Raw genomic sequence first — 22779 nt, 5'->3', positions numbered from 1 at the left:
TTCCCCTCCAAAAACCAAAAAAAAAAAAAAATAGGGTAAACTTAGGTCTTTCCAACTCCAAGTCCAACATAATACCTGGCTACCAATGAGCTATTCAATCAACAGATTATCATATTCCAAACACATGAACAATCCACTTTATCTGCTTTTCTGTGCGAATTGTTAAACTGAACTCTTTTGAGTAATTATGGCATTCATGAAAAAGGCTGTGCAATGTTCCAGGGCTCTATGTCAGCACAATGTCATTTACAAATAGGAGCAATTGGAGTATATGGGGAATTCCTCTTCAGTATAGATTCTGTGCCATGCATCTTTCATGACCATAGCAAACTCCTCTGGAAAACTTGCATCTCCTTGTTTTATACCTCATTTGATATTTATATCTCTTATATTGACTTTCAATGAATTTTGTGTGATTTTGATATCTGTATGGGCAATTCCTTGATGGAAAAGAGCCTTTAGAGTAACAAATGTCACTTTATTGTTGAATCAAATTCTTAATAATAAACAATAAGCAGAGAGGCATCTTGAATTCTCTTCCTATTTCAGTCAGTCCAGTGCTTACATCATAGATGCTTAATGGATGTTTGTTGACTTACCTTGACTTATGGCTGTGAAGATATAATCTGGTGTAGAATATCATTTACAAAATCCTTCTTCTTGTCTTCTTGTACATTCATCAAAGATGCTGTCAGTCTATGTGTGGATTATTCTCATAAAGACTTTGTACAATTGGGAAATTAGGCCTATGGGTTGGTAGTCATCCAGATTGTCTCAGTCCCCTAAGGAATATTGTTTTTTCAAGTATTTCATGTCCTCCTCTCCGTTATCTTGACCTCAATGCTTTCGAAATTTTGTCACCTCCAGCATGAACCTCTTCTATTTGACTTGGCTGAGACCAAGATCATCTCCTCTTTCATCTTTGTTTTCTTTAGTGTAATTTGTACTTCTTCACATAGCACACTGAGGATTGTTATGTTAGAATGAAAATACGGTGGCTCCAGTGACATTAACGGACAGAGTAGTTTGTCATAGTCATCACAAAAGATATTTTACATTTTTCATCTATTGGACTCCTTCTAGTTTGATTCCTTACTACTCTTGAGATGATTTGACTTACTTGGATTTTTGCCACACTTCTTATAAACTTAATTTTCCCTACAATTTTTCTTGATATTGTAATATAATGCCAAGGAAAGGCAACTTCCCAAGGTTCAGAATACCAGCATAGGTGCTCTCCATTTTATTCAGTGACAAACCAAGAACAGAGAAGATCAAAACATGGCATCATTCCAAATGCAGCATTTACTAAGTGTGATTAAATAATCTCCAAGTACTACCCCACCCCAGGATCTTCCATTCATTCAATCAATTACAAAGTCCCTGTTCTAAATACTTCTCCACCCCTAGGCTATACCTTCATTTAGTCCACCACAAAGCCCCTCTTCTCAAATGGAGATTAGTTTCTAAACATAAGTAAAGTACATTCACTTGTTCAACCATAGAACACAAAAAGGTCAAAAGTCCCCCACCCCTGGATCACAATTGAATCTACCCCAGAGTTACAACAAGTTTAAGCACAGCACTTAATACCCAAATGGAGGTCTTTTCTTCATCTTGACACAAGGCAGGTTCTCAGCAATCTTAGTTCCTGGGGAGACAAGGTTTAGCAAGGCCACAAGATACATTGCCAGTCTCTTCATTAATTCATCCTCTGTCTGTAGAACAGTCCTAGAACCCCTGAAAACATTAGCAAAACCCTCTCCCAGGATTTCTGTAAACATACAACAAGAAAATCCTTCTTCAGGGCTTCTGAACCAACAGAAAAGTTCCCAGACCCCTGCAACAACAGCACTGTCCTTCACCAGTGGACAGTATTCACTCTTTGTCTGCAGGACAGTCTCAGGATCTCTTAGCCAGCAGCCAGGTTCCAGGACTTCTTCAACAAAAGGACTGTCTTTCACCAGTGGACAAATCTGGCAAAACAACATCAAAACAAAGTACCAGCAAAACAGCCATGTCTCCTCAGTCCTTGGCAGCTCAGGGGGCAGGTCTCAAAAGTCCAGGGCAATTCAAAGCGGCACTCAACAATCCTCTCAGTCTCTCTCTGTCTCCACGAGGTGCTGCTTCCAAAAAAGTTCTTCTGCCTCTCTCTTGTCTCTCCAAATCTATGTCACCAGCTCCTCCCATTTTGTGTCTCTCTTTTCAAGTCAACAAGTCCATCCCACAGGTGGGATTAACAAGCTCTGGGTTTTAACACAGTCAATTTGAAAACCAAGCCAATACAGGGGAATCTTTATATTCCATTACTATCACAGATATTACTTGAGACTACACTACACATAATCTTCCAGTGTCCTCCTCCATAAGACTTTATAAATGAGTTCATATTCTAAACTAGTGCTGTCTTTGAATGCCATATATTTCTGCCTGGAACAGAAATCAACTCTTTGCTGGCTGAGACAGTTTTGGGTCCCTTTTGATCTCCTCAGTATAGTGATGGGTCATCAGTTAAAATTTTTTAGAGATTGATAATAATATGATTTCGTATGTTTTTTCTATTACTTCCAATTTTGTGGCATCAAGAACTTATTCAAATAGGCCAAATATCATTCTTTTATTTGTATCCCATATTTTCTTTTAATTTTTAATCATTCTTCTAATTTTGCATTGGTTTTTATCTTTGTGCTAATAAGTCGATATCTGATTGTATACTCATTACTCATTCAGAAATGATTCCTACATTGGTAACTAGTAATTTCCTGTCCATTAAGATATAATCAATTTCATTTTTGTGATGTTATGCCTGTCAAGTCTAGAGACATTCCAACTCTTTTCTTGAAGAAAGCAATTGTAATAAATAGGTGCACAAGGCTTCTCTATAAGCCTTTGACGTTTGTGTTACTTATTTTTGAGTCATATTTTCCAATGTGTTTTTCACAATTCTCCTCCATTATCATTTTTGCATTGAAGTCATTAAATTTTAAAATATGTGGATTTAATTTGGAAGGCCTAGAATGTTTCTACCGCCTCATGATCTACATTAAATGTTGGCATATAAGCTACAATTATCTTCTTGGTGGTCTTTTTATAAATATTCATCATAAGCACTCCAGCTAAGATGGTGAAGTATCTTGTGAAATGATGTCTCTTGTTGTCTTTGGACATATGATATAACTCCTCCAGCTCCTTAATTTGCCTGTTCAAGAAAGACCTATGAGTCATCTTTCCATTCAGTTGCATCTTTCCATTATGACTTCTGGTTTCATTTATAGAAAGAATATCAAGATTAATTTGAATAAACTCCTTCAGCAGTATGTCTACTCATTGGCCTCCAGACAAGGATCTCATATTTAGGGGACCAACCGTTAGGTTAGTGCTCATAGACAATTTTAAAATTACATAATTCTGAGCTACTTTTCTCCTTTTCCACCATTCTGCCATCATCACTGCAGAAACAGAAAGTAGCAGCACAGAGCTAAAGGCTAAATTCATTTTTCTTTGCTTCCTGGATGGTCATAGCCAAAGAATCTGTCACCAAAATGGCTAGCTTACTAGTGGTTAATCGTTCATACTTAGTTAAGCTCGTCCTCAGAAAGTAGATGCAACACATGTAGCTCAGTGGAAATTGTTCAGTGGGAAGCACACTGGATTTGGAGTCAGGGGACCTAGGTTCAAACCCATGACCTTGAGCAAGTCATTTAACTTCTATGTACCACAATTTTTTCATCTTTAAAGTAAGGGGATTCAACTATATTGCTGCTAAGTGACTTTCTAATTCTAAATCTATGATCTTAGTTTTCACTAGGACATCATTCAAAGATTTTCCTGCTCAAACCTCAAAAATGCCTCCCATCCACCTTTTATCAGGTCCTGTACCTTTGACTGGGGAATCTCTGGGGTAGAGGTATCAAACACATGCAGGCCATGTGTGGCAGACAACACTCCTGTGTATGGCCCAAACCAGATCAGAATGTAATTTGGAAATATTTTACAAAATAAATTGAAAATACAATAAAACATAGATAATGTGTGAAGAGTACCAGGCTGGAAATTAAGAAGACTAGGCTATCTTCCTGAGTTTAAATCTGGTCTCAGGCACTTACTAACTGTGTGACCCTTAATCTTTTTTCCTCTCTTCTTTCATCTGTAAAATGTATTGAAGAATATATTTTACAGTGTCCTTGCCATAAAAACCCCAAAAGGGGTCACAAAGAGTCAGACATGACTGAAATAACTGAACAACAACAAAAATATTAATATGCATTTTTCTAAATCAATATGCAGCCCCTGGGGATCCTTATGTACAGCTCAATACAGAATTTAATATCACTATCATAGAGAAAGTAGTCTCAGGAAGCATAGTCAAGGACTCAGCTGTCAGTAACTTTGTAATACACTGTCATCGTGCACAAGACCTCAGGTAGTTTGTAGCACAGCCCAGTACACAAGTTGTCCCTAGAGACACACAGATTACTGGACGTAAGAGGTTTCAACTGTCTCCCTTGCTTTCTCTCTCACTTAATTATCAATACAACTAGCTCAATACTCAGAGGATATGGGTCAGTTTGAGGACATTAGACCAGAAGTTCCACATCAGTTTGTTTTTAATTAACTGTCCATAAGCAGCTTCCAAGAAAGAAAAGATTAATGCTCTCTTCAGTTCTATTGGAAGCAACCACTACCTTCCTGTTCCCCCAGGAAAACTGCCCAGCCCCATTGATTGCGGTGGAGAACCTGTAGCCTTGAGGCCACATATGGCCCTCTAGGTCTTCAAGTACAGCCCTTTGATTAAATCCAAACTTCACAGAATAATTTTATTATAATTTTATTAAGGGGACTTAATAAAAGGGTTGTTTCTATAAAACTTGGGCTCAAGTCAAAAGGCTGCACCCAAGGACCTAGAAGGCCACACGTGGCTTTGAGGCCACAGGTTCCCCAACCCCCTATGTTAATCCATCTGATTTTGAAGAAAAACTGAAAAATGAAAGGGATATAAAGTATATAGTTATCCCCTCCACATCATTCTTTTACCCATTGCAGCTTCAATATCAATCAAGGGTCAGCATAAGAAATTAAATGTGAATTTGGGGGGAAGTTTTGTGGAAACATAGATGACACACAGCCTATGACCAAATACTTAACCCAAATTTTACAATAAGGTACTGTAAACACCATCATGAAAGAAAAAAATCAGACTTCTTTGCTACAAAGGGAATGCCAAAAACTTTTACATAGATTTTCCAGATCTCTGAGACACCACACCCCTAACCCACTGGATATGCAAGGGATAATTGTATGCAGGGGAATATAGTGCAACTTAACATAATGCAACCTAAGGGCATTAGTATTTGATGCAGAGATGAAAGAAGAGAGGGAGGAAAGGGAAGGAGAAAGAGCAGGAAAAGAAGGACAATGGCAGATTATCACAGGTTTAATTCAATCAGGAAACATCTGTTAAGCACCTCATTATGACCAGGTACTTGCTGGGGCAACAAAAGTGAAATGGTCCCTGCCCTCAGGGAGTTTACAGTGGAGCCTGGAGAAAAAACACGACCCAAGATAATTTAGGGGGAAGGCAGTGGCACAAGTTAAAGAACCCAAGGGAACTTGATCAGCTCGTCAGAATAGCCAATCCTATAGACCTAAGGAGTAATAGGAAAATCTTTTTACTATAAAATTCCACACCTCCACAAAACACTGTGCAATATTCTTATTGTAGTGCCATTAACTTATTATTGTTATTATTTTAAGGCTATCAGTGTGCCCCCGTGGGATGTAATTGCCCTGCTTCCGAAATTAATGAGGATTCTGCCACATCCATCATGGCCCACAGTGGCATTGTGGCTCCCATTTTCCTCATATATTAGCAAATCAATTGGAATGGGAGAGATTAGTCATTTACCTAGCTAGTCCTCTTGTTCTAAACTGAATGGGCCCTTCTGTGAGTGAAGGATCACGCAGTGTACCCCAGTGAAGTAGTGGTATTATACTTAAGGAGAAAAGCATTGGTTTCTCAGCTTTAAAGTTCAACTCCATAATTAGAAAATAATAAGAGCAAACCTTCTCTTTTCATTATTAGTGGTATTTGAAATTTTGCACTCTGTGTGGCCTCTTTCCCCACCAAATCTATACCAACTCCAAGCTCATTTGCTAAAAACAAAGCATTTCACTAGATGCCTGAGTAACTCAGTAGGATGAATGCCAGAGCTGTGCAAGCCAGTGCTGATGCTCCTATATGGTTATGTTTGCTTTTCATGCAGGCATCTCAAGAGGATGCCTTTAAATGATCTCTTAGACTAATCAGGAGTCATCGAGCTGTATCACAGCTATGGCTGGCTATCTGTCCTGATCCTGAGCTTGCTAGACTGGGAGAGAAGAGACAGGGACGTGAGTCCTGGTTCTGCCACTGATTCGCTGTGTACTGTTGGGACTCTGACACTCAGTTTCTTGTCCATAAAATGAGGGGGATGGACTAGATAATCTTCAAAGTCTTGTATGGCTCTAACAGTCTAGAAGGTGCCACTGTTCATTTTGTACTTCCCGCCTTCTCTCTTGTAAGAAAAGGAGACCATAATGATTACCTAAGGCTTCTCAGAGGGTGGTTCTCCCAAAGCTGTCCCCTTCCCCCTCCCTTTCCATAGTACTGGATACTGACTGACCTCCTTTCTCACCCTCTTTCCCATTCTTCCACACGCACTCCTCTAGTCCCAGCTCCACCTATCCTGGAGACCCTCATGGCTGCAGATGGGGAGACAATTAGCTTTGAAATCAAGGAGCTCTTGCCCTATTGCCCCCTTTTCTGACCTCACCCACCCCACTTAGCCAGGATCTACATGAGATTAGTGAGGAAGGCAGCAGGGACAAGTAGCCAAGTTCCCTGTCCCAATAGCAAGTTCAGTCCTACCTAAACCTCCCCAATCTGTATTTTCCCAGACCATCCCTCTCAACCGTCCCATTTGGCATCCACTCCAATAATTTCATTTTTTATCCAGGGGTGGGGAACCAGTGACCTCGAGGCCACATGTGACCCTCTAGATCCTCAAGCGTGGCCCTTTGACTGAATCCAAACTTCACAGAACAAATCCCCTTAATAAAAGGATTGGTTCTGTAAACTGGACTCAGTCAAAAGGCCGCAGGTTCCCCACCCTTGCGACCTAGATCTTTTTCTCTCACATCCATTTCCTCCATCTCCTAGTGTTCACTGAAACTTAGCCCTGTCCTGAAGTTACTGTATCTCATGGTATGTTACTGGAGGCTGGGTGCTCTTTTTCCCACACAAAGAACTAGGAATAATAATAATAATAATAATGCCTAGCATTCATATAATGCCTATGAAATATCAGGCACTGTGCTAAGCAGTGTACAAACATATCATCTCAATGAATCCTCATAACAATCTTGGAAGATATGTGTTATTATTATCCCCATTTTGCAGATGAGGAAAGTGAAGCAAATAGGGGTAAAGTGACTTTCCCAAGGTCACACACCTAGTAAGTATCTGAAATCAGATCTGAACTCAGGTCTTCCTGTCCCGAGGTCTGACACTTTTGTCAACATACTCTTTATCCCCTGCTGCCACTTTTAGACACACGCACTCTCCTGAGTCACTGGCACTTAGCAACTGTCTCTTCTCCTTTTAGGTTCAATTCATCCTCTCCAGAATCTTGTTGCCAACTATGGACTTTCACGTCATCCTCCCTCTTCCCAAAGGACTTCAGTACCTGGCTCTGTTTTCCTCTACCGCTCAATCTCTTACCAGATAAGATCATAATAATAAAACATAATATTTCAAATATAATAAATAGATAATTAATATAACCATAAAAGGATTTGGAGCATCTTAACTGAGAACTCCAGAATTCTGAGTAAAACCCATTATTTTACAGTACTATAAGGATCAAATGAGGCTAGATGAAGGGTTAGGAAGCCTGGGTTTTAGTCCTGAATCAGAGAATCTTGGAGTAGGAGTAGACTCAGAGGCCATCTAGTCCAACCTGGCTCTGAATAAGTATCCTCTCTGCTGCAGATAAATGATCATCCATCCTTGATTAGAAACCTCTCCCTTCCAAAGCAGCCCAAGCTAAGCTTTGGATGGCTCAAATTTTGAGACAGTTTTCCCTTGATCCATGCCAAACCTTGAAGCTCTCTGACCCATTTGTTAGCTAACAGTGTAACTTTGGGCATGCCACAACCAGAATTTGCCCTTGATCTTCTCAGAGTCATGAGGACCATATGTAGTGGTGTTCCTACAAGGACTTTAAATGTACAATCTACTACTCAGATACGTGGCATCATTATCAATGACCCTATTCACAGTGACTCATCTCCTGAATCTCCTTTTTGATAGCCAAGGACATTCCAGGGATGAACTCAGTGTGGTCCAGGGTGAAGAAAAAAGCATTTATCCATGGTCAAGAGCAAGGGGTGGGGAGAAGAATTCTCTGTCATTAAGAGTTTCAAGCAAGCATTATGCTGGAAAACATAGGATATATTAGTTTCACTCGAGTTAGTTTAACAGAATCCAGTTTTTCATCTCAATATCTACCTGAAAGTGAATAATTATGAGTCACAGAATGAGCTTTTGCATTGGTCAGAAGCCCTGTTTCCCCCTACCTTCAATACATATAGACATGTTTTGCTGGAAGCATCCCTGATGTATGAAAATCTGGATTTGCAAAGTTTAAATCAGTTCAGCAAACAATTATCAAGGACTTACTATGTGCATAGCACTATGCTAGCCATTGGATTAGTTGAGCAATAATGATTTACTTTGTGAAAGTCACTAAAGATTTTCTTAAATTAAGTACCCCTAGGGTATTTAAAATGTTATAATAATAGATATTTCTATAGGATTTTGATGTTTAAAAAGAACTTTACACACATCATCTCTTTTGATCCTCCCAATAACACTTAAATAAGTGCTACAGGTATTATTTCACCCATTTTACAGATTAAGAAATCAAGACTGAGAAAACTTAAGCAATTGCCAAGGTTCACATGGTTAAGAAGTCTCAGTGGCAGGATTCAAACTCAGGCCTTCCTAACTTGAAGATCTGCATTCTATACAGCAGGGGTGGGGACCTGCAGCCTCAAGGCCACATGTGGTCTTCTAGGTACAGCTTTTTGACTGAGTCCAAATTTTACAGAACTAATCCTTTTATTAAGGAGATTTGTTCTGTGAAGTTTGGATTCAGTCAAAACCTGCATTTGATGACCTAGAGGGCCACATGTGGCCTTGAGGTTTCCTACCCCTGCTATATAGCATCCCAGGCTTATGAAAATGTCATCTACCTGAAGGTTTTCATGCCTGCAGTTAATGTGAAAAACAAGGACCAGTTTACATAGATAAATATACTAATAAATAGTCTTTGTAGGGGCTTCCTAAAAGCCATTGGGGGAAGGAAGGATTAAATAAAAAAGAGGTCCTGGAAGTGATTTTGTTATATAAAGGAAGAAGGGAAAGGAATACATTCTGGAAGAAGGGGGGTGGGGGCAGAGCAAGGGTGGGAGAAATTATCACAAGCCAGCAGGAAATAATCAGCTTACTCATTTAAGAAGCTGAGTCTCCTAACACAGAGCTAATGTGTTGGTTAAACTTAAGCAGTGCTTTACATAGACAAGAAAAGAGTTAATTCCAGGCCCCTCTTAGTTTATGAACGTGCTATTTTTGTGCAAGTATGAAAACATGTTTACAAAAACATAATCTAGGACCTTAATATCTAAAATAGTGTGTCATGTTACTCCAGCTATTAGGTCACTTTTGGAGCAATTTGTAAACATGAATCAGAGAAGTTTAGAGTTATAAAGAATTTCAGAGGCCATCAAGTCCAATGCATTCCCAAAAAGGAATCCCCACTACAAAACAGTTGATAAACACTCATCCAGCCTGTAGATGAAGCCTTCCAGGTAGCCCACTACCTACCTCCTGAGGCAGCCTATTCCACTTTGGGCCAGTACAACTCTTATTAGGAAAGATTTCCTGGCATCAAGCCAAAACTTGAATCATTGCAACTTCTACCCATTGTTTCTGGTTCTATCCTCTGGGACTGAACAGACACGTTTAAACCCTCTTCCACACAAGATTCCTTCAAGTGCTTGAACACAACTATCATGTCACCCCTGAATCTTCTCCAAGCTAAACATTTCTTGTTCCTTAAACTAATCCTGATAGGACATGGACTTGAGGCCCTTCCCTCTTTGGAACGTTCTGTGGCTCCTCAATATTCTTCCTCTGGTGAGGCACCCAAAACCAAACAAATTATGGATTTGATCTAACAGGAGCAAAGTCTAGCAGGACTGTCACCTCTCTATCCCTGAAAGCAATGCCCCTCTTAATGCTGCCAAAGAATGGGTTGCCTTTTTTAGCAATCACTGATTCACACTGACAGTGTAGTCCACTTAAACCCCTTTATTGTCTTTTACAAATTGCTGTCCAGCTATGCTTCTCCCATCTTATTTTTAGAATGTTGATTTTTTTAATCCCTGTAAAGAGTTTTATATTTATTCCTGCTAGATTACATCTTAATGGTTTTATCCTGATGCTAAAGTTTTTTAATCCTAACTCTCTACAACATACAAAATAAATCCACGAAAGCAATAATAGCATAATAATAGCAAAATCCAAAAGGAAATCATAGAAAGGGGAATACCATTAAAAATAAGTATACGATGCATAAAATATTTTAGAGTCAATCTATCAAAGCATACTTAACACTTGTACAGATTAGATAATAAAATGTTCTTAAAGAAATAAAGAACAATCTAAATAGGTTAGAGGAATATTCAGTGTTCATGACTAGGATAATATATTACAAATTACAATAATACCAAGGTTATTTTGCAATTTCAATACTATTCCAATCAAACTACCAAAGGGATGCTTTATAGAACTCAACAAAATAAGAAAATTCACTTAGAAGAGCAAAAGATCTAGTTCATCATTGGAAATAATGGGGGGAAAAAAGATAGAAATGAAGGAGGAAGAGCACTTCAAGACCTCAAAGTAAATTATAAAGTAGCAGTTATCAAAACCCTTTGCTATTGGTTGAAAATTAGAAAAGTAGTTCAATGGAACAGACTAGACAAGAAAGCACTGAACTCAATAACTCAATGTTTGACAAACCTGAAAACATCAATTTCTTAGGGAAAAAATTATATTTGTTAAAAATTGTTAAGAACAAATGGGAAATCAGTCGGACAGAAATCTGACTTATACTAACAACTTACACCATATGCTGCAATAAATTCAAAATGGATATGCAACCTGAATATTAAAAGTCATACTATGAAAAAAATTGAAAGAAAAGCAGATCTTATTCCTTTCATAGCTATGGAAAACTGAATTCTTAACCAAAAAAGGATAAAAGATAAACTAAATTAATTCCATGAAATTGAAAATGTTTTCTACAAATAAAATTAATACAACTAAGATAAGAAAAGAAGTAGTCATGTAGACGAATTTTTTTTCAAATTCCTCAGATAAGAATTTGTACCCAAAATAAATAGACAACAAAGAGAAATATATTAGACAATAAAGGGACTACCCAAAAGATAAGTTGTCAAAATATATGAAAATTTTTCAAAAGAATAATTGCAAACTCTTGACAACTATGAAAGAATGCTTCAAATCATTAATAAAAGAAATTCAAATCAAAACAGCCCTAAGGTTTTACTACATACCCAGGAAATTGGAAAAAATAGCAAAAAATGTGAGTAATGAATGCTGATGAGGTTTTGGAAAGATAGGTACACTAATACATTGTTGGTGTAGCTGTGTATGATGATTCTGAAAAACAGTTTGGAAATATGCAAATAAATATCCTTTGACTCAAATATTGAACTATTAAGGATATACTCCAAGGAGGTCATTGACAAAAAGAAAATTCCATATACACAAAAGGATTTATAGCAATACTATTTGTAGAAGCAAAAGAAATAAAATAAAGTAGGTTGTCCATCAATTGAGGAAGGGCTAAACAAATTGTGGCACATTAATGGAATGGAATGTTACTTTGATATAATGTCTCCTCTGTCTTAAAAAAAAATGATCCATTCATCCCTGCTAGCTATTCTTCCATACTGCTCCTCCTTTTTGTGGCTGTCCTCCTTGAGAAGCTCATCTACAATAAGGGCCTCCACTACCTTTCCTCTCACTCTCTTGACTCTGCAATCTGCCTTCTAAACTCATCATTCAACTGAAACAACTGAAACCACAGTTACTAACAATCTCCTAATTACCAAATATATTGACCTTTTCTCAATCCTCATCTTTCTTGACCTCACTGAAGCCTTTGACCCTGTCAATAATCCTCTTCTCCTTGATACTCTCCTCTCTAGATTTTTGCAACTCTGCTTTCTCATGGTTCTCCTACCTGTCTGACTGTTCCGTCTCAGTGTCCTGTGCTCATTCTTCATCCAGGTCACACTGGCTCTCTGTCCTGTGTCATCTTCTCTTCTCTCTATATACTACTTCTTTGATGACCTCACCAGCTCCCATGGATTCAATTGGCATCTCTATTCAGATGATTCTTACATCTACTTATCCAGCCCTTATTTCTCTGGTGGCTGCCAGTCTTAAATCTCCAATTGCCTATTGGACATATCTAAGATGTCTATCCTGTAGACATCTTAAACTCAACATGTCAGGGAGTAAATTACTTAAATAACCCCATCTCAGAAAAAGAAATTGAACAAGTCATCAATGAACTCCCTAGGAAAAAATCTCCAGGGCCAGATGGATTTACTAGCAAATTCTATCAAACATTTAAAGAACAATTGATTCCAATACTTTACAAACTATTGGGAAAAACTGGAGAAGAAAGAGTCCTACCAAATTCTTTTTATGACACAAATATCATGCTGATACCTAAATTGGGAAGAGATAAAATGGAGAAAGAACATTATAGACCAATTTCCCTCATGAATACAGATGCAAAAATTTTAAATTAAATATTAGCAAAAAGACTACAGCAACTTATCACAAGAATAATACACTTTGATCAGGTAGGATTTATTCCAGAAATGCAAGGATGGTTCAATATTAGGAAAACTATCAGTATATATAAAACTATCAACAACAAAACTAGCAGAAACTATATGATTATCTCAATAGATGCAGAAAAGGCTTTTGACAAAATACAACACCCATTCCTATTAAAAACACTACAAAGCATAGGAATAAATGGAGTTTTCCTTAAAATAATAAGCAGCATCTATCTAAAACCATCAGCGAGTATTATATGAAATGGGGATAATTTCGAAGCATTTCCAATAAGATTAGGGGTGAAACAAGGATGTCCACTATCACTCTTCTTATTCAATTTGGTACTAGAAATGTTAGCAGTAGCAATAAGAGAAGAAAAAGAAATTGAAGGAATCAAATTAGACAAAGAAGACACTAAGCTATCACTCTCTGAAGATGATATGATGATATACTTAGAGAATCCTAAAGAATCAAGTAAAAAACTACTTGAGATAATAAATAAATTTGGCAAAGTTTCAGGATATAAAATAAACCCACATTAATCCATGGCATTCCTATATATTTATAACAAAATCCAACAGCAAGAGATAGAGAAATCCCATTTAAAGTTACTGTAGACATTATAAAATATTTAGGAATCTGCCTACCAAAACAAACCCAGGACCTATGTGAATACAATTGCAAAACTCTTTTCACACAAATAAAGTCAGATCCAACTAATTGGAAAAACATCAGTTGCTCATGGCTGGGTTGAGCTAATATAATAAAAATGACAATTTTATCTAAATTAAATTACATATTTAGTGCCATGCCAATCAATCTACCAAAAAATTACTTTATAGAGGTAGAAAAAATAGTAACAAAATTCATTTGGAAAACCAAAAGGTCCAGAATATCAAGGGAATTAATGAAAAGAAATGCTAGGGAAGGTGGCCTAGCTATACCAGATTTTAATCTGTATTATAAAGCAGCAGTCATCAAAACTACTTGGTAGTGACTGAGGAATAGAGTAGTAGATCAATGGAATAGACTGGGTACACAAGACTCAGCAGTCAATGACTATAGCAATCTACTGTTTGATAAACCCAAAGACCCCAGCTGTTGGAATAAGAACTTACTATTTGACAAAAACTGCTGCAAAAGATAGAATATAGTATGGCAGAAACTGGGCATAGACCATTATCTAACACCATATACCAAAATCAAGTCTACATAGGTGCATGATCTAGGTATAAAAGCTGATACTGTAAGCAATCTGGGAGAACAAGGGATAGTTTTCCTGTGAGCTTTATGGAGAAGGGAAGATTTTATGACCAAACAAGAATTATAGAGAATTACAAAATGGATAATTTTGATTACATTAAATTGAAAAGTTTCTGTACAAATAAATCCAATGTAACCAAGATTAAGAGGGAAGTGGAAAATGGGAAAGAATTTTTACAAACAGTGCCTCTGATAAAGGTCTCATTTCTAAAATATACAGAGAACTGAATCAAATTTATAAGAATACAAGTCATTCCCCAATTGATAAATGTTCAAAGGAAATGAACGGGCAGTTTTCAGAGGAAGAAATTAAAGATATCTATAAGTATATGAAAAATTCTCTAAATAGCTATTGATTAGAGAAATGCAAATCAAAACAACGCTGAGGAACCACATCTCACCAGTCAGATTGGCTAGGATGACAAAACAGGAAAATGACAAATGCTGGAGAGGATGTGGAAAAATTGGAACACTAATACCTTGCTGGTGGAGTCAAGCACTGATTCAACGATTCTGGAGAGCAATCTGGAACTATGCCCAAAGGTCTATAAATAAGTGCATATCCTTTGACCCAGCGATACAACTTCTAGGGTTGTATCCCAAAGAGATCATAGAAGTGGGAAGAGGACCCGTATGTACAAAAATATTTATAGCAGCTCTTTTTGTGGTGGCAAAGAAATGGAAATCAAGGGGATGCCCATCAATTGGGGAATGGCTCAATAAGTTGTGGTATATGACTGTAATGGAATACTATTGTGCTATAAGAAATGAGGAGCAGATGGACTTCATAATAACCTGGAGAGACTTATATAAACTGGTGTTGAGTGAGAAGAGCAGAACCAGAAGAAATTTGTACACAATTACAGACACAACATATGTGTGATGACTAACTTTCATAGACTGGGCTCCTCTCAGCAATGTAAGGTTATAAGACAACTCTAAAAGACTAATGATGGAAAGAAATATCCATGTCCAGAGAAAGAACTATAGAGTGAATGCAGATTAAAGCAAACTACTTCCTCTCTTTCTTTTTCTTGTTTTGTTTTATTTCCTCTTTCCCATAATCCTTCTTTACAACCTGACTAATGTTTAATGTGAAGGTATTTGTAGATCCTATATTTGATTGCATGCTGCCATGGGGGGAGAGGACAGGGAGGGGGAGAAAATTTGAAATTCAAGAGATTGTGGAACTGAATGTTGCAAGCTAAAAGTAAATAAATTATTTAATTTTTTTAAAAGATGTAAAGATCTATAGGACCCTAAAAAAAAAAGAACTCAACATGTCCAAAAACAGAACTAATTTCCTAACTTTCTTATTACTATCGAAAGTTCCATCAATCTCTGAGTTGCCCAGATTTGCAACCTAGGTATCATCTTTGATAACTTACACTTTTTTCTGCTTTGTTTTAATATTGCTTGATTTCTCATGGAGTCATTGAATTCCATTTGATCTCTTCTAGCTTTCAGGGAGTCAATTACTTGGTTAAGCTTTACTATTTTCTCTTCTAAGCTATTTATTCTTCTAATTGTTTCCTCCAGAGCTTTTGTTTCATTATTTAATCTCTTGCTTCATTACTTCTAGGTATTCATGTAGTCTTTTGGATGATGCAAAGTTGGAAGAGATAGTTAGTTATGTTGGATGACACATCATGGCAGGCCAGAATTGACAGTCTAAAACTAAAAAGATAAACAAAGATATTTAAACAAAGATAAATGTTAAGTCTTGCATTCAGGTCTTAAAAATTCATTCTACCTTTACAGAAAGGGAAAGGTTTAGTTAGAAATTCATATGCAAACAGAGTAGGAGTTTATGTATTGCAAATTCTATCTGAACTACTCAGGTCCTCGATTTCTTCATCTGTAAATGAGTGGGGGGATGGAGAGTGGAATAAAGGACCTTTACGGCCCCCTCATTTCTATATCTTAGATCTTATGATCCTATGAACAAAGTGACACGCCTTATAAAAAAACTCATACCGTCAGACAATAAACATATATTAAGTGTCCACTATGTCCCAAGGACTGTGTTAAATGCTGGAGACACAGAGAAAGGCAAAAAATTGTCCCTTCCCTCAAGGAATTTATAATTTAATGGAGGAGACAACATGCAAACAAATATATAATTGTGGAGAAGCCACATATTAATTTCCAACAATTCCTATAAGTTTTAGATTTATGTTTGTCCTGCAGCCTCTTTACCAAGTAATTAATGAGCTTTAAACAATTGTTACCATCTGTCCATACTTAGAGAGACCTCTATGATCATATTCTGTGCCACTCTTACCTATATTCTCCCATAAATCTTTCATAGGAAATCTACCTAATCAATCTGTCTAATCAATAAGCATTTACAGTATTAAATACCAACTATATACCAAGTACTATATTAGGTTCTGGGAGTCCAAATACAAAAATAAAAACAGTCCCTGCTCTCAGGGATCATCTATTCTGTTAGAGGAATATACTCAAAAGTCTTTTAAAATGCTCCCAGAATAGGCTATTTATGCCTTCCCAGGATCAGCCAAGTCAAATTCACCAAGATTCATCAACACCAGCAGGTTGAGCAGTCAGTGATGAGGTATCTGATCATGGTAACCTGAATAAGCAACTTATATTTATTGACCACCAATCATTAGCCTGGCCTATGGTGAGCCCTCTGGAGTTACAGATGTAACATAAGATATGCACCCTCCTTTCAATGAACCCTACAGCCTAATTAGGGAGAGAAGACTAGCTCAAAAAGGGAAGCCAAGTCAGAATACTCTCTAAGTGCTTTGCTATAGCACAGAGCATAAATTCTACAGGAGTTCAGGAGAGCCAGAGTAAGCTGGGGAGCCTCCCTGGAGTAGTGAGTGGGACTTGAACTTGAAATAAAACAGGGAAACCGGTTGGGTGCTTTAAAGAATATCCCTAAAGCAGATATATGGTATAGCTGCACTTCCTTCTAAAAGTTTGCTATAATAGTTAGCAACCTGTTTCATAACTCCATCTCACAATCATGAGTTATTTTGTAATACAAATAATTTAATAATTTATGTTTGGGAAACTTTTTTTCCCCAAAAAAATCTAGCTGTCGTACTTCCTTTCTCTGGGCCTCAATTTTCCCATCTGCAAAATAAAGGAATTGGAGTAGATCATGAATTTAGGGTCAGAAGAAACCTTTGAAGTTATCTAGTCCCACCCTCAAATTTTATATTTTTGCATCATGATTCCCTTTGGAAGCCTCATGAAGCCTATGGACCTTTTCTAAGAATAATGTTTTCCCATACTGGAAGGAAATGCACAACTCAGGTAGTTAAAATAAAGGTTCAGTTTTTTTCCCCATCTAAGTTTATGGACCTTTGAAATCTTTCCATAGACCCCTTAGGAAATCTATGTACCTACCTCAACTTAGAGTCCTTGTTTTATAGATAAGAAAACCGAGGCCTAAATGACTTTTCCCTAAAGTTACAAAGGTCAAAAACAACAAAGCTAAAATTTGACCACAGGGGGCAGCTAGGTGGCACAGTGAATAGAGTACTGGCCCTAGAGTCAGGAGAACCTGAGTTCAAATTTGACCTCGGACACTTAACACTTACTAGCTGTGGGACCTTGGGCAAGTCACTTAATCCCAATTTCCCTCCAAAAAGCAAAAAAAAAAAAATTTGACTATAGATTCTCTTTCTCCATAATAACTACTCTTTCCACTGGGGAACCATCTTTTTTTTTTTTTTAGCTCTAAAAGCTTATTTGATTCTATTCGATTGAATTGTCTCAAAATGACTCCCACCCATACCCACATTTCCACAATATTACACACAGAAACCAAACTAAAGCAAAGGATATTCCCTGGCCTCTGGATGCTGATGCTCTTAGAAAATCAACCTCCTGTCAGTGAGACATGCAGCTGGATATGTGTGAATTATAGTAATTTTCCTTAGTGCCAAATGCCCGAAGGAAGAATCATTTTCCACTTCTTAATCTTATTTCTTTTGAGTTCTTTTCTGTCCTGGATCCCTATTTCACCTCCCCCTTTTCTGCAGCAAACTATATGGAAATGGATTTGAAGAAATACAAAGCCACGCATTCAATGGGACGACACTGATTTCACTGTAAGTATTCTCCTTATTCCCACAGCTCATGAATAAAAATGAAACATTAATCTGGCGACCAGATCAAATTCAATCTTCAGCAACTAACTGTAGGTAAAAATAAACTTTCAAGTGGTTAGTCATCAGCCCTTCAATATGTTACCAAGCAACTGACTGGCTAGAAACCCCAAAGCACCCTGCTTTCAAAGACAGAGCAGGCTGCCTCCCCTACATAGAGGTTGACAGTTTGCTAAATATTCAACAACCCCACTTCATACCTTCTTCATCTCACAACTTCCCTCTATAACCCCCTTTTCAGATAGATGTTATTTCACAGAAGGCACAATTTTAGGGGTTAAAATTTCTTAAGAGTTTTCTTTCTAGATCCCATTGTAGAGAAATCAAAGCCTGGTTTTTCTGCTGGCCAAGAGTCCTAATGTTCAATCCCAAGTTACCACTTTGTTCCTAGATCAACCCTTACTTAGAGAGAGCTCGCTCACCTTTAACTCAGTAGGAGAATCATGCCCCAGCCATGTTTCCTCCTTCTTTTTCACTTTTCTTTGGCCCCTTGGCCTCCTGTCAAATGCAGTGATAGATCTCATGTGTAGCTGATGACCCAGTGATAAAAGATAAGCTAAACAAAATGTGTTTAAAAATAGCAGTGTCATACTGAGTGTCTACAGGAAGGTATTTTTTTAATAAAAAATTCTATCTTATAGCAAGTGTATATATATATATACTTGACTATTTTTTTAAAAATTAAAAAAACGAGGGCAGCTAGGAGGTGCAGTGAATAGAGCACCAGCCCTGGAGTCAGGAAGACCTGAGTTCAAATCCAGCCTCAGACACAACACAAAAACTAGCTATGTGACCTTGGGCAAGTCACTTAACCCCAATTCCCCTCCAAAAAGAAAAAAAAATAAATTAAAAATTACAAAATAAATAAATAAAACAAATTGACAAGTTAAAAGTCCATAGAAGAAGCAATTTAGTTTGGTCTCAGACCTGAACCAAATACCTTTTTATGTAATTCTCCATACCTAATGGTAACTTTTGCCTCATTATATATATATAGAAGTATCTACAGATACATATGGTTTGAATATGTAGAGATACACATGTAGCAGTCCAGTTGACATGTCTAATTCATGATCCCCTAGAGTTCTTTAGATCAGTCTCTGCCATGAATATGCATACCGTAGATACTTATGCCATGTCTAATATTTTGTTCAACAAAATCTCAATTACTCAACATTCAATTTATACCTGTGAAGAGAAATAAGTTAATAGCAAGTATTTTGTTTAAAAAAAAAAAAAAGAAAAAACATCTAGTTAATGCACTGTGCTCAGCATAAATTCAATCTTGTCTCCAACTATCTAACAATCAGTGACATTTGGAACCAATGACACCGAACCTCAGTAAAAGCTGAAGTCAGCAAGTATGTGCTCAGTTATGGTCGTGAGACTGTATTTATTTATTTTTTTTTTTTTGCTTTTTGGAGGGCAGTTGGGGTTAAGTGACTTGCCCAAGGTCACATGGCTAGTTTTTGTGTTAAGTGTCTGAGGTCGGATTTGAACTCAGGTCCTCCTGACTCCAGGGCTGGTGCTCTACTCACTGAGCCACCTAGCCGCCCCTTATGAGACTGTATTTAAGTCAGGAAAGAAGATTTTAAGAACATCTTCATTGAAAAGAATTAAACACAAAAAAGGAAAACTTTGTAAATTTTAAAGTGATATAGAAATGTGTTATTATTAGTCAGTTAAGAAGTATTTATTGCTTACTGTGGACCAGGCACTGCACTGTCTGTTATAATTTATTTTATTATTGTTATTATTATTATTATTGTCATTGTTGTTGTTTTCTGATTTGTTCACAGTTATCTAGAGAATTCAGGTAACCAGAATCTACTACTCCTGGCATTTTGCTGCTTTACGGGATGATCTGACTTCTTTTTTCTTTTAGCCTCTCCCATTGAATTTTAAAAGGTAGTCACATGGGTGTGTGCTGACATACATGGAAGGCACTCCCCACTCCATTCAGAATAGTTCCCCAAAGTCGATTTATTTGGTTTTTAAACTGGATTACAAAATGTGTAGATAAAAAAGATTATGGTAGATGGAAGAGAACTGGGCTTTAATAAACCATGCAAAGCTCTCTCTTGTGAAAATGTGAACAATTAATTTGAACTGGTTGTCACAGGGATTATTTACTCACATAGCCCAATTTGAAAGATTTACGATCATAACTGAATATAATTAAAACAAATTGAAACCGGAGCAAGAATTGTGGTAGCTTGGGAAAGGAAACTCCATTTGATTTAGATTTCAAATAGCAATTGACTCTGACAACCTGATCTCTTTGAAAGTAGAAATATACTCAAGGGATGGGAATGTACAAAATGTGTGCATTCTGAAATTCGTATGAAAGGACTGAAGGTTTCCACAGTAACACACTTAGGAGAAGCATTCCAAAAACAGTCCCTGGGGGAGTGGGCTGCCAAGGTATTGATGATTTTTAGATAACAGGAATGATTTGGAGACCATCAGAAAGACAGGGAAGAAGATATAAAGCATCCTACTTTGAGACTGATGCCCAGTTAAATAGCCAATCATTACTTACTTCAAGACTTCTAAAGCCCCCTGGTTGCCCTGGTGTGGGTCCTCCCTCCAACAATATAGCTCCTCAGCCCTCTTGTGCACACTAATAGAGGATCTTCATGACTTGATTTGACCAAAAAGTCATCCTCTGGTCAATAATCCAACCTTTGGGGATTTAACCACATTGGTTCTTAGAGGACAAATACTAGATTCATCATGAGCATAATTATTTAAAGGTCCTGGGATCTCTTCCTCCCTCTGCCCTGTATGCTGCCTTGCTACAATGAGACACCATAGAAAGGCTTTAGTAGAGGTCTGTTTACCGTGCAGTAATGACTAACTAAACAATGCATAGACTCTCTAGAAGGATGTCAAGTGTCTTCCTGAGTAACCCGGAATTATATAATCAGGGTCTAAGGGGCTCTGTTATCTTTCCTTCCCTGTGAGTATGACATTAACAGGGAGAAGAAGTAGAATAGCTAATTAGCATTTATACAGCACTTATTAGGTGCAGACACTTTAAAATTATTGTTTCAATTGATGCTCACAACAAACCTGGAAGGTAGGTACTATTATCCCCATTTTACAGATGAGGAAACTGAGGCAAACGAGGTTAAGTGACTTATCCAAGGTCACATAGCAGTAAGTGTCTGAAGCAGAATTTTAATTCAGGTCTTCCTGACTCTAAGCCTGGCACTTCCTCCACTATGCCATCTAGAAGATTGCAGAGCCCAGGCTTAAACCACTAGAGCAGTCAGATTCCCATTTGCTCATAGAAGAGCTAAAGTGTACACTGACCATGAGGAGGCCTTTTAAACTCATATGGCCAAGTTAGATAAGTTAACCCTGAGCAGTTAAGACTAAGGGACTCTAGTTTAAAAAGCAACAAAAATTCCCATGCAACTATCCAAGAAGCTACTGTCATAGACCTCTACTGGCTGTTAACACTTCTTTCTCAGCTCCTGATACTGTCCTCTAGACTTACTGGACACTGCCTTGGCCCCTCAGAACAGGTACCATAGTTCTTCCCTTCTTTCCAGCTGCCTAGCTTCATTATGACTAAGCTCAGACCACTTTGCCCAGAGACCTTGAACCTGGGTAGTCCTCAGGACTGGCCAGCTGGCCCAGGAACAACATAGGAGCTGTGATATAGCACTGTTTTTCAAGAGAAAGGCTGGCCCTGACACCAAAAGATAGAATTCCTGCTCATCTAGACATCTTTCTTTGCTCACATTGATTGGTGTTTCTAAACAACTCTTATCTGCAATCTGGAAAACATAACTGTTTCTCAAATGAATTTGCTCAAAAAATTATACAGGCTCAATAAAACTGCCTAGTCAATGCGTACTTTTAATGAGCTACCTGAATTCACTAGGTGACCCAGGAAGGAGAGGTCTGGGACTTGGGTTTTGCTTTTTTTCCCCCTCACAATATTTCACTTCACAATTGATACTCCAAGAAACATTATGTGGTCTTATACAGATAAGCTGACCTTCAAGGCATAGGAGCAGCCAGTAAGGAATGGTGACATGATCTTATAACATGTCTTCTGATATGACCTCCTGAAACATCAATGGATTAGAGAAAAGAGGAGATTTCAAAATATTGGTGAAGTTGTTATAGGATCTGGGCTCAATTTCCCAGCTCCACCTTAACACTAACAGGTAAATCACCAGAGCTAGTCCCACTGCCCCATCTCCGCTCAAGATCCTAAAGGCACCCCTGATGGGGAAGCAGAGTTCTTCTAATGCTTTCAGCTTATAACTCCCCACTATCAAAAAACAATTATTTTTACCTCAATATTATTTGCCAGCACTAGTTATTATCATTCCAGTATTACTTAAGCAATTGATAACCCTTCAT

At 37.6% G+C, this 22779-nt stretch overlaps 1 protein-coding gene and 1 long non-coding RNA gene across 2 annotated transcripts in view; one reads left to right on the top strand and one right to left on the bottom strand.

Annotated features, from left to right (window-relative positions):
• Positions 1 to 18894, bottom strand: part of LOC138148933 (uncharacterized) — a 119879-nt gene extending 100985 nt beyond the window's left edge. Inside the window, exon 1 of the long non-coding RNA XR_011165206.1 lies at positions 18819 to 18894. This is a non-coding gene — a long non-coding RNA (uncharacterized lncRNA). The remainder of the gene's footprint in view (positions 1 to 18818) is intronic.
• Positions 1 to 22779, top strand: part of LHCGR (luteinizing hormone/choriogonadotropin receptor) — an 89074-nt gene that overhangs the window by 50877 nt on the left and 15418 nt on the right. Inside the window, exon 7 of the mRNA XM_069071795.1 lies at positions 18271 to 18339. Within this exon, the coding sequence (XP_068927896.1) occupies positions 18271 to 18339 (69 nt within the window). The remainder of the gene's footprint in view (positions 1 to 18270; positions 18340 to 22779) is intronic.

Source organism: Petaurus breviceps, unplaced genomic scaffold (genome assembly GCF_028583685.1).
Source record: "Petaurus breviceps papuanus isolate PSGF00001 unplaced genomic scaffold, PetGlider_PUasm1.0 90842, whole genome shotgun sequence".
Taxonomy (NCBI): Eukaryota; Metazoa; Chordata; class Mammalia; order Diprotodontia; family Petauridae; genus Petaurus; species Petaurus breviceps.
Note: the sequence above shows the minus strand (reverse complement) of the source record. Positions and strands in the feature narration are given on the sequence as shown.